A 15,773-nucleotide genomic window follows, 5' to 3' on the forward strand; every position below is an offset into this window, starting at 1 on the left:
GACTAAACCAGGAAGAAGTTGAGTCCCTGAATAGACCAATAGCAAGTTCTGAAATTGAGGCAGTAATTAATAGCCTACCAACCAAAAAAAATGCCCAGGACCAGATGGATTCACAGCTAAATTCTACCAGAGGTACAAAGAGGACCTGGTACCATTCTTTCTGCAACTATTCCAAACAATTGAAAAGGAGGGACTCTTCCCTAACTCATTTTATGAGGCCAGCATCATCCTGATAACAAAACCTGGCAGAGATACAACAGAAAAAGAAAACTTCAGACCAATATCCCTGATGAACATTGATGCAAAAAATCCTCAATAAAATACTGGCAAACCGAATCCAGCAGCACATCAAAAAACTTATCCCCCACTGTCAAGTTGGCTTCATCCCTGGGATGCAAGTCTGGTTCTACATATAGAATTCAATCAACATGATCCATCACATAAACAGAATCAGTTACAGAAACCAGATGATTATCTTAATAGATGTAGGAAAGGCCCTCGATAAAATTCAACATTCCTTCATGTTAAAAACTATCAATAAACTAGGTATTAATGGAACATATCGCAAAATAATAAGCGCTATTTATGACAAACCCATAGCCAATATCATACTGAATGAGCAGAAGCTGGAAGCATTCCCATTGAAAACTGGCACTAGACAAGGATGCCCTCTCTTACCACTCCTATTAATGATCTTTGTTCTTATTTCTGTTAAAAATTAGTAGTGAAATATTTTTTAGCAAATACTATATATTCATGGAAACCATACTTTATTAGAAACTTTTCAGTAAGTATCACCCATTAATTATCAAGCTATCCAAGTCAAAACCTAAAATCATCCTTGGTTTACTTCCACCCTTAACTTCATCCCCAATATCTACTCAACCACAAAACCTCACTGGTTCCACTCAAAAGGAGACATATAAATGGCTAGTAGGGCTATGAAAAAAGGCAACATCACTAATCATTTGGGAAATGCTAGTTAAAGACACAACTGTATATCACCTCACACCTGTTGGCATGATTAATTATCAAAAAGATGAGAGATAAGTGTTGGTGAGGATGTGGAGAAAAGGGAACCCTTGTACCTTGTTGGTGGGAATATAAACTGTTATAGACATTATGGAAAGCAATATAAAATATATTTTTAAAATTAAAAATAGACCTACCATATAATCTAGCAATCCAACTGCAGCATATATATCCAAAAGAAATAAAATTAGTATGTTGAAGAGATATCTGTACTCCCATATTCATTGTAGAATTTTTCACAAGAGCTGAGATATGGAAAAACCCATGGAATTGTCCATGGTCCATTGTGGTAAAGAAAATGTAACATATATACACAAGGAAATACTATTTAGTCTTTATAAAGGAGATCCTGTCATTTGCAACATCATAGATGAACCTCCAAGACATTGTGTTGAGTTTAATAGTCCAGGCACAGAAAGACAAAAACCCCATGAGCTCACATATATATGGAATCTTAACAAGTCAAACTCAGAAACAGGGAGGAGAATGGTGGTTAGCACAGCTGCATGGGGGAGGCAGGGAGGGATTGGGGAGATGTTGGTGAAAGGATATAAAATTTCAGTTAGGAGGAACAACTTCAAAAGATCTGTCATTATTTCAAGTTTATTATACATTGTTAATGACAGTCACCATGTCAATTACACATTTACATGACACACGGTGACTGTCATTAACGGTGTATTATAAGCTTTAAAATTTTAAGTGTTCTCACTATAAAAGTATGTGAGGTAATGCATTTGTTAATTAGCTTGGTTAATATATATTGATCTGTACATATATGTATACATATAAAAATGTCATGTTATAGACCATAAATATATACAATTTTTGTCAATTAAAAAAAATCTCATTGATTCTGCTTCCAAAATACACCCTGTATCTTGTTACCTCTCAGTCATCTATCATCTACTGCCTATAACAGCTAGACATCACTTGTGGGAGGAGCCACTGAATCCAGACTTCCAGGATTCTCTCAGCCTTCACTTGTATTCCTCTACAGTCTTTTCTCCTAGAAGAGCATGTCCGTCCTCCTCTTAAAACCAGTTATTTGTATTGTCTTTATATAATACAGACTTTACCACGGCCAATTAGGCCTGTGTGATCTTTCTTCTGCCTAACTCTCCAACTGTCTTCTGCTAACTCTCCAACTTCATCTCATACTGTTCTCTCCCCAATTTGTGGCCGCTGGGTTCTGTGCTCTGAGCAGAGACACATCAGACACCTGTGTGGGTGAGTGTCCTGTTTTCCTTTGTTTTCTGTCTCTTCCTCATGTTCTCTGCATGACTGGCCTTTCAATTCTGAACTCATATTGTCATTTCCTTAGAGGTTGCTTCCATGACGTATAGTTCATTCATAACACTGGTTACTATCTGCCTTGTTTATTTGCTCGCTTATTATCCATTTCCTTCAGTAGACACCCTGTATCTCTTTCTCCTCTTATCTCTCCAGAAGTTTGTCACACCACCTATACCATAAAAACCACATTTAACTGAAATCTAAGATGTGATCAATTGTAGGATGCAGTATTAGGTTATGTGCTGCCAAGAAAGTAAAAACACTGCAAATTAAACTATCATACAATACTTATGATTATAAAAAACTACTTTTGAAAAATTAAAATGTGCTTTTAAGATGCATTCTTGATAAAATACATATCTCGTTGAACGCATGAAAAAGTATACTTCACTTAATCATAATTAGTTGTTTGCTAGTCATCTTTTGAGGAAATTTTTCTGAAAAAGATGCATGTAGAGGCCAAGAGATTGCATAGGTGAGTAACACTGTGTTATGAAAAAGATGATATTGGCAGCATGAAGAAGTATGAGTAATCGAAGGATTGTATGAGTGGTTGCTCAAAACCGCCACTTACTGGCTTGTCAACAATGATTTCAATTCTGTAGGTTTTGAGTGGGCCATGAAACTGGAATGCTCAACAGACACTTTAAAAGACTCATATACAGTTGTTATGGAAATAGATTCAGAGGAAATAGATTCTTCCTTCCTCTACAGAGGGAAGACAGAAAACAAAAGATGTAAATTACTAGAGCTGGTTGTGGGAAGGTGTGGGACTGTGCATCTGATTACCTCTATGTGTTCAATGAAATATGAAGTCTTTGATTCAATGTAGTAGGATAGGGATTTTGGAGCCTTTAGAAAGAAGGGAAGGTAAGGAATAGTCAATGCAGAGTATGAAAGCAAGAGAAAGTAATATATTCTACAGAAATTGATAGGTTTGCAGATTTGAGAAATACTGAAGTAGAAAAGTATGTGTGTGAATGATTGGATGTTGGATGGTATCCCAATGTGGTTGAGTAATGAGTACCCACTGCTGAAAGAGTATCAAGACAACCTGCCCCATTTAGCTGCCTTGGATTGTTGTAGTCCCTAAACTGCATTCAGTTTCCATAAGCTAACCATTCCTGGGTGGCTGTGAAATTACTGCAGCTTCCATTTATGTCATTTATATACTTAAAATAAAATAAATTCGTAAGTGAGGAAGGCTGGATTCAAACACTGACCTAAAGAGTAAAACACTCAGGTTCTTAATCACAAAAATGTACTGCTTCCCAATTACCAGGGCCTCTTGAGGTGGCCCAAGTGAGCCCCTTTTCTGTGGACTTGAAAGAACTATCTTTCACGTTCTGAAAACTGCATAGTTTCTATTTTTATAGGAAAAGTTCCCAAACTCCTAAGATGGCTTCATGCTCTGCTCTTGTGCTCTGGTCCAAGCTGGTTCATCTTTCCCTACAGCCTCATCTTCCCTTACTCACACTGTGGTCCAGTCTGCTCATCTTTAAGCCCCATCCCAAGGCTATGATCTTTAAGTTCAGATGCATGTGCATTTGGGTGCTATACAAGTTGATCCAATTGGGTTTGCTAGTTCTGTGTTCTCTTTCTTTTAGGCCTTTGCCCATGTTGTCTCTTTTGTCTGCTTGGAACCCCTTCTCACCCTTGTCTGGCTAAATCCTGCTAGTCTTAAGCTCTTACTTGTAACCTCACTTCTTCGAAGAGACCTCTTCTGATCCCCCAGGTCTGAGATTACTGTACTTCTCCTGACACCTTGTACTCAACATTTTGCATCCTGATTGCCTCTTTCAGTGAAGAGGTAATCAGGACCTGCACTTGCAAAGCTTTAGTGCCTAGCCTGTACCTGCCTCAGAATTGTGCTCAATAAATGTCTACAGAATATTAGAAAAGGAAACAGTTAATCATCTTTTAACATTTAAGTTATATACTTCATTAAGGTAGGATCTTAGTGTGCTAAACAGGGATTTTTATCTACACAAAAATCTCCTGAGGACTTCTGTCTTGGGGTAGAAAAAAATAATTTATTTTAAAATGTAATTTGAGTTATAATAGCATTGTAACACTGTAACATGAATAATAATAAAATCTGATTGGGACTGTGAGCAGACTCATCAGAAAAAGTAGAAAACAATGTTTGGGCACATATTTTAAATCCTCTCTGGGCCATGTTTTGTACAATAGTAGTGTAAAATTATGCAACAATTTAGACTTTTAACAGATCGATATTAATAAGGAGATTTATCCAAAGCCAGCCTCTTTCATTTTGTTTTTAATTTAGCTCATGTCCTTTACTGGTATTCGATGTGTCACCCCATTCATCCTTCAGCTTGTAACTTAATTACCTTTCCTCAAGTTTGTGCCAGATAAACAGCAATGTTAAAAGATCCTATGAATTTAGGGTTTTTAGTTGCTCTTGTGTTGATGTTCTTCTTTCCCCAAACTGCGTGGCTTTCATTCCTGCCTGAGTCTTCATAGTGTGCTTTTCTACTGCAAGTGGATATGTTTTGCTTTCTGACAATGTCAGATTCACCCAAATAAAAAAGAGTTTGATGTTGTGATTTGGAGGTTTTGGTGCCTCCCATTACTACATTAGGATGGACAAAAGAGATTGTAGTGCCATGAATATAAAGCGTTATTTTTCACTAATGAAAAACACTCCAGCTACTCATTATTTCAAAGTAGTTTATTTTAATTATTTAAATATTAATTGTGTCCACACTTGGTGCTTTAATCTTTTATTGTAATCTTTAATGCTAACCATATCTAGTGTTCCATACCACATGCTAAATGTCATATTCTGATGTATCCTCCCTTCTTTCCTAATCTATCCATAGTCCTTTGAATACATTAATTTTGTAAATTACCTCAGTAGCAGCCAGATTTCATAAGGATTTTTTTACTGTTGTAGCTGTTTTAATTTTCTTACTTGTTCCTGTGATTCTTATTATATAGAACTCCTCACTTTATGTTCTTAACACAGAAGCAACAGGAAAACAGTTGTTTTTAGTAACAATTTTTAAACTATTAGGCATTATGCATTACAAAATCTCTTCTGTCCTTTTAAAATAGTAAAATGTGCCCAGAGTTAAGTATTCTGCAGTGAAGCTGAAAAACTTGAAACACCTTTTAGTTGGCATACTGTCTAAATGCCACCTCACCCTGCAGCTCCTGCAACGGGTTAATCATCTGAATGCTGTCTAACCCTGCAGTTTTCAGAAACATGAGATGATAATTTGCTTCTTTGGTGAACCTGTGGCTTAAGTCCATTTCTTTTCACACATACATATTCACAAAATGATCAGAGAAGACCTATATGCCCTATAAATCGTTTTGGAAACATTATATACTGATTATTTGGTATTGCCTAAATAAGGTATCAAGGTGACTAACTTTCATTATGTTAGCTTAAAAATTACACACAATCCTTTATTGCAATCATGAAATAAGTAATACTGTATACCAAAAGAATAAATGAAAGAAAATAACCAGTGACTTTTTTTCCCTTCCATCTGCTCTTCCATCATACAGGTACAACTTGGCCAAGTAGAAATCAAATGCCCAATAACAGAGTGTTTTGAATTCTTGGAAGAAACAACTGTTGTCTATAACTTAACGCATGAAGACTCCATCAAGTATAAGTACTTCTTGGAACTTGGCCGTATTGATTCCAGCACCAAGCCATGTCCTCAGTGCAAGCACTTTACAACCTTCAAGAAAAAAGGACATATTCCCACCCCTTCCAGATCAGAAAGCAAATACAAAGTAAGCATTTTCACCAGAGTGTGGGTTTGATGTTACATGGCAGAAGCAGCCAGATTAGATCAACTCGTGGTAGGCATTAAGGGGGCTTCTTTCCTTTACGGAGCTGAAGGTGAGCATATACTGGTCATCATTCTGAAAGCATATGGTTTGGGGAGGCTGAGAGTATTCTTAAGGAATTAATTGAAGCTTTTTCTTGGACTTTAACCAAGTTGAAAATTAACCTGGTAACCTTATTGGAAGGCTGATCTTTAGAGTAATAAGTTACTACCACCAAGTACTAAATAAAAGCTAAGGCCTTTTCTTTATTATTATGAACCTGATTTTTTCAGTGGTCCCAATGTAAGTCTCCTCTTGCTCTGTCTATAATAGGTAAAAATAGTATAAATGGTATTCATTCATTTACTCAGCAAATACAGAATGCTGTATATGCCAGGCAGTGTGCCAAGTGTGGGGGTTATAGAGCAAATATGATACAGTCTCTGCTTCAAAAAAGTCTAATGAAGATGGGAGACATATATGTTCTAAAATGACAGTTCAATATGATTGGAAAAAAACACAAAACTGTGTACATATAGGGTGCTTTGAGGACACCTGGAGGGTTTGGCGCTAGGACGTCAGGAATGGCTTCACAGAGGAGCCAGACAGACAAGCATGGTGAACATTTCAGAGAATGGAATGAGTAAGTGCACGGTCCTTGAGGCTAAGGCCAGGCTTGCTGCAAGCAAGTGCTTCTAGAGCTGGTGGGGAGTAGGGGAGAGGCAACTGGTTGGGCAGTTAAGAGCAGATCGTGTTGAGTCTTGTGCAGTTTGCACAGAAGTTTGGATTTGACTGTGTAAGCATTAGAGAAATGTCATCTGGCAGCATTCATAGACGCTATCACAGGAGGACCAGACAGAAGCCTGGGAAACCAAGGCAACAAATGTGGCAGCATTGATTCACAGCACTGATATGATAGTACATTAGAATGACCTGGAGAACTTTCATGACACACCTGTGCTCCAGGCCTACCCCAGAACAATTGTCTTCCAAATTTTTGAGCCTCACTGGGTGACTAATCCACAACAGAGAATCTTTGCAGTAAATGAAGTAGAAAACCAGTGAGGCTGTGGCAGTAGTTTTCATCCTTGTCATTACAGCAAAATGGCAGGATGAAGTGGTTTCAAAGGCTGTTTGAAGTCGTCTCGACTTAAGGTAGGTTTCTGCTCATGTTCCATTACTTGAGAGCAGCAGTTACATTATTCATCTTGTAGCTTTGAGGGGACCATGGTTTAGTAAGTAGTTTCCTCTGCTGTTGCAGTGATCTGTATTTGTAGGTTAGTCAAAACTTCTTCACGAACCGTTGTTCTTTGAAACTGCTTGACTCTCATAGTTAATTTCTTTTATGTACTGTTTTATGTTGGCCACTCTCTTTAAGGTTAGAAAAAAAAATCCCCTTTATCCCTTCTATAAAAAGCATCATTTTCGAGATTACAAAATTGTATAACTAAAGTACTGCCCTACATTGATATTGAATGCCGACCATTAATAGAATGCTTTCATTTCATGCTATATATCCTTAGATTATTTTATTTTTATTGCAATTGTATGTTACTGTATAGGATCACAAAACTACTAGTTTTAGAAGGACTCGTTATTCCATAGATTAGGATATTCTATTTTTTTCTAATATATGTTCAGAATTAGATATGTAGAAACTCAGACTATACTAATTTTTAAAAATTGCAGTAATTAAAACATGTATACAAAATTGAATTTGAGTGGGAATAATTGAGTAGTTTTAAAATGTGTTTTTTTAATGAAATGGGTAAATGAGTTATAATTTAAGGCACAATTATGGCAACAGTAAAATGTTTACAACTCATTTCATCTGAAAATCACCAAAATCATGTGATGAGCATAATGTATCACAATACATATGCATTGAGAGTGAAATATGTAAAAATTGACAAATAGAAGATTCTATATTTATATAGTATTGAGTGAACCCATTGTATTCTGTAACATTTCCCAGTGGTCAGCCTCCCAACAATGTCCATCACTTTGTTGTAGGTAAGAAGAGAAGCAGGGGCAAATGTATCAAGATCTTAAACCCAATTGTTTCCTTTTGATAAACAGAGGAAAAGAAAATTTGCTTTGGAGTGAGGAGGAGTTCAACACACAATACATGTTGATTGTGAAGCAGTTAAGATCTTTAGCAGTGGGTGTGGGGTGGAAATCTCATTACACTATAAAGTGAAAGTTAAGCAAATTTCAAAAGAGCAAAAACTGCCACAGAATTTGAGGGTGATTATTTTTGTTACTCCTCTTTAATAGTGTAGAAGAGAAGATCATTAACAGAAGAGGTCAATAATCTCCTTCATCTAAGTGGTACAAAGTTCTAGGGATGAGTCAAATAATTCCTGAAGGCACTGGTTTTTACTTCTCTTAGTATAAAGTTTGTATAACATTTTTCATCTTAAACTGGTGGTCTACATTAACGTTAACTACCTGATTTACATACCCATACCTGTCTGGGTATGATAGGTAAGGAGAGCACTGACATCAAGCCAACTAATTGCGAGATTCATGGCCACGGTATGGCACCCTGTAATGAGATTAAGAACTTTGTTCTTTGTGGTGAACAGGTGAATATTTTTTATTTTGCAATATTTTTAAAAATTCGGTTTCTCCCAGTAACAGAAGGCAGTTCCAAATTGGTGTCAATTATTATAACTTTAAGAGGAGTGAATTCAACTACTCAGACTTGTTGCTGCTAATGTCTGACATTTCTGTGCAATTTAACATCTATTTATAATAATGTTTACAGGCTTAAGTGGGTTGGTATCTATTGATAAAACCCTTGTAATGTTTATTTTGATTTCATTCTGAGTCATTGATTCACAATATCTTGATCCAAGATGCTATTCTTTGAGCATTTATTATGGCTTTTGCTGTCAATTCAGCTGTTTGAAAAATTATAGCTGTTTTATAGCTGAGTAAGTGCTTTTCACATGAAGTTTGAGACCTAAAATGTCATATTTGGGGGTTTTAACTTTTGTAAAGACCACTTGTTGTTTGAGCTCCACAGGTGGATAAAGGGTAAAAAGAATATAACAGCAAGCAGTAACTAGAACTCTTACCTGTCCATTTATCCTTCCAGGCCCAATACTCAACAGTTCCCTTCTGGCAAATGTTTGAGTATATAGAACTTTTTATTATGTTCTGAACATTGTCATACTCATACTATATCAAATAGAACAAATGAATTCATGAACTGAAAGATTTACATTGAGACAACCTTGCCTTTTATCAAATCCAGTCTCACTTTTTCATTCATAGTACTTTGTCTTCTTCGCCCTAAAACTCTTGTCATAATGCCAAAAAGGCTTACCATTAAGGTTGACTAAAATTTCTAACTTGAAGTCTAATTTCTGACCTGAATAATTCATCTAATTTATCAGTGCAGTAGGAACTGCATGTAAATACAGAGAACAAGTTAATGGAATGATGGAGAAATGAAAAAATGTTGAAGTTGTGACTTAGTCCTCATGGGATGCCTGGAGACAGACGCATCACCCACAGCCAAAGTCTTTCTCCGTAGCAATTATCATCTGTGATTTTATGGCGTGTGTGGTTATTTGCTTAAAGTTTCTCTTTCTAACTGGTCTCTAGGAATCCAGGTCCAAGGTTACTTCATTCACTGCTGATAACCTTTGTCAGGCTCTATGTCTGGTAGAGTGTGCACTCAAAATACTCTTGTCAAATGATTCATCTAGGAATAAACACATAACTGAGCCTTGAGGTGTTGAATTTACCAAGGTGGAAAGGGCAGGTCATAGTACTGCTCTCAAACTAGAATTAAACTATCAGCTTGTCACACACTAGATCTGTCACCTTGAATATGGTTTCCATGTCTTTAACTGGGGATGGTAATAGTGACTATGTCATAAGAAGTTGTAAGAATTAAATGAGATCACACATATAAATTGCCTAGCACCATGTATGACACATAGTAAGTGTTCAACACTTACTGGAAAGTATTATGATTGTTATTATTATTAGGCAAAGAGCAGAATGAGCAACCCTGGGTTTTGAGAAGGGCATAGAAGAGTGAAAAAGAATATGGATGACATAAAACATGGGCTGAGTGGTGGACAATGGGCAGAACGGAGGGGTAAAATTGACTGTGTCTGGAAGAGGAGAAACAGGTCTAAGAAATGGAAAATTAATTCATTTTGAAATTTGTTGATGTTCTGGAAAATCTTCCCTGACAAGAAACCCAAGCTGCACTCAGGGCTTTGAAGGAACACAGTTTATTATGCCGGCAGGCCCAGCAGGGTTCACACCCAAAAGTCTGGACCCCGGCTAAGAAAAGTACACAGTTTTTATAGGTAAAGGGGCAGGGAAAGTAACTCAGAACTTTAGGCAACACGGCAGTTTTCCTTAAGGCTTTTCAGTTAGTAAGCAATAAGCTGTGAGGTACAGAAGCAGAAAGAGGCAGTTTCTAGGAATCATGGGCAGTTTTAAACTAGGGGACAGTTGCTGACTACGTGCTGATAAAGTCCTGGGCAAAATTTCCACTTCATTGATAGTGTTAAGTTTGAAGACCCTTTGGGGACATCAAAGAAATGTCCAGAAAATATGACTCAGGAGTGATCTGGTGCAAGTCATCAATATTGGGGGTGGTGAAGGGGATTGTTATTGAACTTACAGAAATGAAAAAAAATTATTGGGAGGTAGAGGAGGTGACAGCAGTTCTTTATGGAAGAGAGGAGAGACGTAAAAGAATTAAAAGTAATTATTTTACTCATACAAGTTTTATTGAGGTAGGTGCAATTCTAGGCTTCCTTTTCATTCCAAGTGTAGACTAAGAAATGATCCCCCTTTTCATATCGATTTGGAGAAAGAGTTGAAGGTCATGCTTATCAACATGTTAAAGAACATGTTAGAGGTAATTCTCTTGATGGTTTCCCTCAGGCAAGACTAATAATAATCCCCACTCTTCTTCCAACAAATGTTAAGCAGAATCTTAATAATTCATACAATGGCACTTTTGACACATCACCAGGTGAAAGAAAAAGCCAATAAAATTCCCTGGAGAAACTCTGTGTTCTTACCTTATTTCTCTAGCTGTCTTTTTTTCTTTCTTATAAACCCTCTGAGTAGAAATTACATGTTATAAAAACTACATGAATATTTTATTTTCATATGTGGTAAATAATTTTCTACGGGCATTAAGAATACAGTCAAATCAATCAGTTGTTCCGAACTGCTGTACTTTAAAACATGCTTAACCTTGCTTCTGGTAAAGATGACTTGAGAATTGTTTCCCACATGTAAAAATGTGTAAAGCTTTCCCATGAACGTGTAATCAGTGTGCTCCTTTGTTCTGGTTTTCCCTGACACCATCACTTTAAGTTGACACTGTTTACAAATGGGGAATCTGGTTGTGCATCTTCCCTGCCAGGTTAGGGTAGCTTACGACACACACTGATTTCTCTTGGGATTAATGTATCACTCATGCCAGGAGTCAATAGAAAACAAGTGTAGTTTCTTATGATTGTTTTGGCTTAGATTTATGAGGCAGATAAAAACGAAATTGTCTAGCCCTGTTTAAAGGCACCAGTGTAAACAAAGTGTGTGTTATATATGTTACCTTAAAAAAATGTATAACACTCAGCTATGATGCAAGCCTACTAAATTGTATTAGCATTTCTTTCCTCAGTTACTAATGAAGTGTTTTGCTAAGGCTGTTCTTTTGTTTGCTGTTTTAATGCATAAATTACCCATAATATTTTTAGAGGTTTTAACTTGTGCTTGAACTTGTGACAGCCAAATATTGGAATTTATCTGGTATTTTAGCCTACCGCGACCTTAAAAAAAAAGCTATAGTAATTGTAATAATCAAACCTTGCAGCTAGGATACATTTACCTGCAGTGGTACTGAGAACTGTTTTTACTTTATCACATTGTCATTGAGTCTTTAGCACAATGAACAAGTGAAGAGTCATCTCTCTCTGATGGCCCCCAAGATAGTGCGTTAAAGTAGGCCACGTCTGGTGTTCATTATAAAACGGTCTGGAGGATATTCGGAAAGAAGTGAAGTGAAGACCTTGCATGTCTTATCTTCCACCCTCTGTACCTCTCCCTTTCCATATTTACCCCCTTAGATTTGCGAAAGAATCTGCTGGAGCTGTCTACACAGAGCGCAGATCCCCTCTACCATACGCCTACCAGTTGGCCATGTGGACTCTGAACAATGATTTTGTTAAGGACCTTGCTGTTAGTAGAATCATTTCTTTCCATTTTCAGAAACCTCAGATTTGAAAGAATTCATTATTACCTTCAGGCTGAGATATGCTTCCCTTTTGCTTTCACGTATTTGTCACAGAGAATATTCCCATTTCCTCTTGTACACTGTAACACAATGTACCTCCTGCTACCTTATGTGGGTACCTCTTGTGAGATGTTATCCTGATTCTGTTGTGTTCAGAGCAGGACACCTTGTTCAAAACAGGGTGATACCACATTTTTCTGGCTAGGACTTTGGGCTGTGCAAATCAGGGAAGAATTTTCCAGTACCCTTTGTATTCACCAATGGATAAATGGGTCCTCAGACCAGCAATAGAAGAGACAAATGCTTCTATGGGCTTTGCTCTCTGGGTTTATAGGAAGAATCTGTAAATGCTTAAGGTGTTTCCAAATGGTAGGAGCAAGGTGGACTGATAGCAAATCGTAATTTTCAAATTAGGGAGAGAGTACTTTTTCAACAACCCCCATTATCAAGTTCTGACACAGTGTCCAAAAAAAGCATGACTCCAACTTGAACATACAAGCTAGTATTGAGGTGAATATATTGTGCTGCATATGTAAAAGGAAACTAATGTTGAGAGAATTCGGTAAGGTTATTGATATAAATAAGCACCATTTCTCAATACGTCTTACCTTGTCGGTGTCACTCTGCATTTTATGTGTGTGTATATGTGGTTTTGTTTGTTTGTTTTGTTTTGGTCTGCTGTTGGTCCTCAGCAGTTAAGAAAGTTTTTCTTTCCCTTTCCAGCTTAGTTTTAGCTGTGCAGTGAGAAACTAAGGCAAGGATCACTGGCCACATTTGGACTGTGTTCAAGGGTGCAGTGCCTCGTGTGTGTGACATACAGTGACAAGGCTGTATGTGACTGGCATTTCCATGCAGCAAGAGATCCCCAAGTAGGCAGTGAAATCTCAGGGAGTAAGATTCAAGGCAAGAAGTCAAACCACGTGTTCCCATGTGGATAATTTCTTTCCATTGCCACCACTCTGGCCTTTAGGATTTGATGTTATAAGCAATCAAACAGCACTAAGTGCTTCCTGGAAAGTATTTGAAGCCGTGCATCAAGACTCATTTTCTCTCTCTAGAATATGCTGCACTTCTTCACATCTCATCTTTCAAGAAAAGCATCTTCCGTTTCTGAAACATTTTTAGAACTAAAAGAGTTCCCAATTATTTACCATATTGGTTTCTTTTTCTTTTTTTTTTGAGAAAGCATCTCTCTCTGTTGCCAGGCGCTAGGCTGGAGTGCAGTGGCGCGATCTCGGCTCACTGGGACCTCTGCCTCCTGGGTTCAAGCAATTCTCCTGCCTCAGCCTCCCAAGTACCTGGGATTACAGGGGCCCACCACCATGCCCAGCTAATTTTCGTATTTTTGGTAGAGACGGGGTTTCACCATGTTGGCCAGGATGGTCTCGATCTACTGACCTCGTGACCCTCCTGCCTCGGTCTCCCAAAGTGCTGAGATTACAAACGTGAGCCACCGTACCCGGCCTTGGTTAGTTTCTTTAGGACATACTAGAGTCTGACAGCCATGATTTTTACGTTTCCTATGCAGAGTTTCTGGACCTCAGTATATTTGCGGGCACATGCTAGGATTGTAGGAACTTATTGGCCCCATGACATCTCTGTTCAGGCTACATTAGAACACTTGCTGTTTCCCCAACACACCATGTGCTCTTGGGCCTCTGTGTGGTGGCTCAGGGTGGACCCTCTACCCAAAGTGTTACCTCATCACTTTTCCCAATAACATTCTCCTCATTGTTGAAGGCCACATTCTCTCTGAACGCTTATGTTTCAGCCTTCACTGAAGCCTCTTTCCATGGCCCCCTCTTGTCCCAGCGTCTATCGTAGCAGTTACTATATGCCTTTATAGCTCTTTTGGTTTATATCTGTCAGACCCCAGTAAGTTCCTTAAGGGCAAATATTTTCATTCTTTTCTGCTTATGATCAATATGGACAGTCCCTGCTATTTGAAGGTACCCAATAAATATTTGTCAAATGGGGAAATGAATTGATAAATGTGCTTCATTATTGAGAATCTGAACCAGAAGTTCTAGTAAAGCCAATTCTTTTATTAGAATTAGCCCTTATATTTGCAGTGCTACTTTACACATGAATGTTGTTTAGTATTTTGAATTTGATGAGCAATGATTTTGTGATTTATTTTAAATAATGTGTATAAGGGTATCTAGAATTTAGGCGGGAAAATAATGATCTGGGGTTTTCTTTGGTTTTCGATACTGTTTTTATTTTGTTGGTTATTTCCTTACTCGACTTGATGAATTATCAGGAGAAAATGCCATTTTCTTAGGGCAGGCGAGCTGTGTACTTTCATTTCAGTGTAGCACAGACTTCTGGGATAACTAAGGGTATTCAGAAGTAAAAATATAACAAAGTTCTTTTATCTTTTGTGGATTCTGGAGAAAGTTCATCAAGATTCTGAGCTCTGATAACTTTGTTCTTGAAGCACTTGCAACCCTGCGTGCCTCTTTTGGAAGAGTTTGTGTAGTAATCATAGTGCTCAGTGAAAAGTCATTAGGATAATATATTTAATAAACATCTGATAATATAGGAATTTGCAATATCATCTCAGCCACAAGTCATAAATTAGATATGTTGGTTTTTCTTTGAATTCATTAAATGTTAACTGATATGTGGTACCGAAACTGTGTGCAAAATCCTTCATTTTACATGAGACAACGCCTTTGACAAACACAGTTCACTGAGTAGTGCACTTGTGGGCTGCTGGAGAGATTAGACATCTACATGCTTGATGGGACTTCCATAAGAAAGGTAATGAATCTGGTTGCAAGGAATAGGGAAGACGTCCTAAAGAAAGGAGCATTTGCTGAAGATAAGATTGTAATAGACTTAGTTCACTGAACTCTTCCAGTTACCAGAAGCAGAAATGTGCTATTTCTTGGGCTACCTCAATTAGTGAGGTTTACTGGAAGGCTTTATGGGGAGTAGGAAGGGGAGGAAAACGCTCTCCACAGCTGCCCTGGCAGGCCACACAAAGAATCAGATACAAGCTGTTGTAGTGTGAGAACCTTTCTGTCATCTCACCGGAAGTCAATGTCTGTTTCCTTCACCAGTGGTCTGCACTGGAGTCACTCAGCTCTTCTCTGTGTTTGTCTCCATGAAAGCATCTTTTGTATTTTCATGACACTCCTCAAGAGAGAAAAATTGATCTTGGCTATCCATTCAACAATGAGCAAGCAGCCCGGCTGCACAAAGCTCATGCCACTGCTTAGGCAGCTTGCCAACTAGTGAATATGTGTTTTTGGCTTAGGTTCTCATTCCTGATCCAACGAATTATGGCCAGGGTGATGGAGTCACTTGGTATGGAGCAGTGCTTCTCAAACTTTAGGATGCGTATGAA

General features: G+C 37.8%; 1 protein-coding gene across 2 annotated transcripts in view; it reads left to right on the forward strand.

The window, feature by feature from the left end:
• Positions 1-15,773, forward strand: part of RNF217 (ring finger protein 217) — a 128,982-nt gene that overhangs the window by 80,468 nt on the left and 32,741 nt on the right. Inside the window, exon 2 of one of the 2 annotated variants that reach the window (XM_002746925.6) lies at positions 5,869-6,102. The exons of the other annotated variant lie outside the window; for it this stretch is intronic. Coding sequence (XP_002746971.2) covers positions 5,869-6,102 — 234 coding nt within the window. The remainder of the gene's footprint in view (positions 1-5,868; positions 6,103-15,773) is intronic. 2 annotated transcript variants of the gene reach the window in all.

Source organism: Callithrix jacchus, chromosome 4 (genome assembly GCF_049354715.1).
Source record: "Callithrix jacchus isolate 240 chromosome 4, calJac240_pri, whole genome shotgun sequence".
Lineage (NCBI taxonomy): Eukaryota > Metazoa > Chordata > Mammalia > Primates > Cebidae > Callithrix > Callithrix jacchus.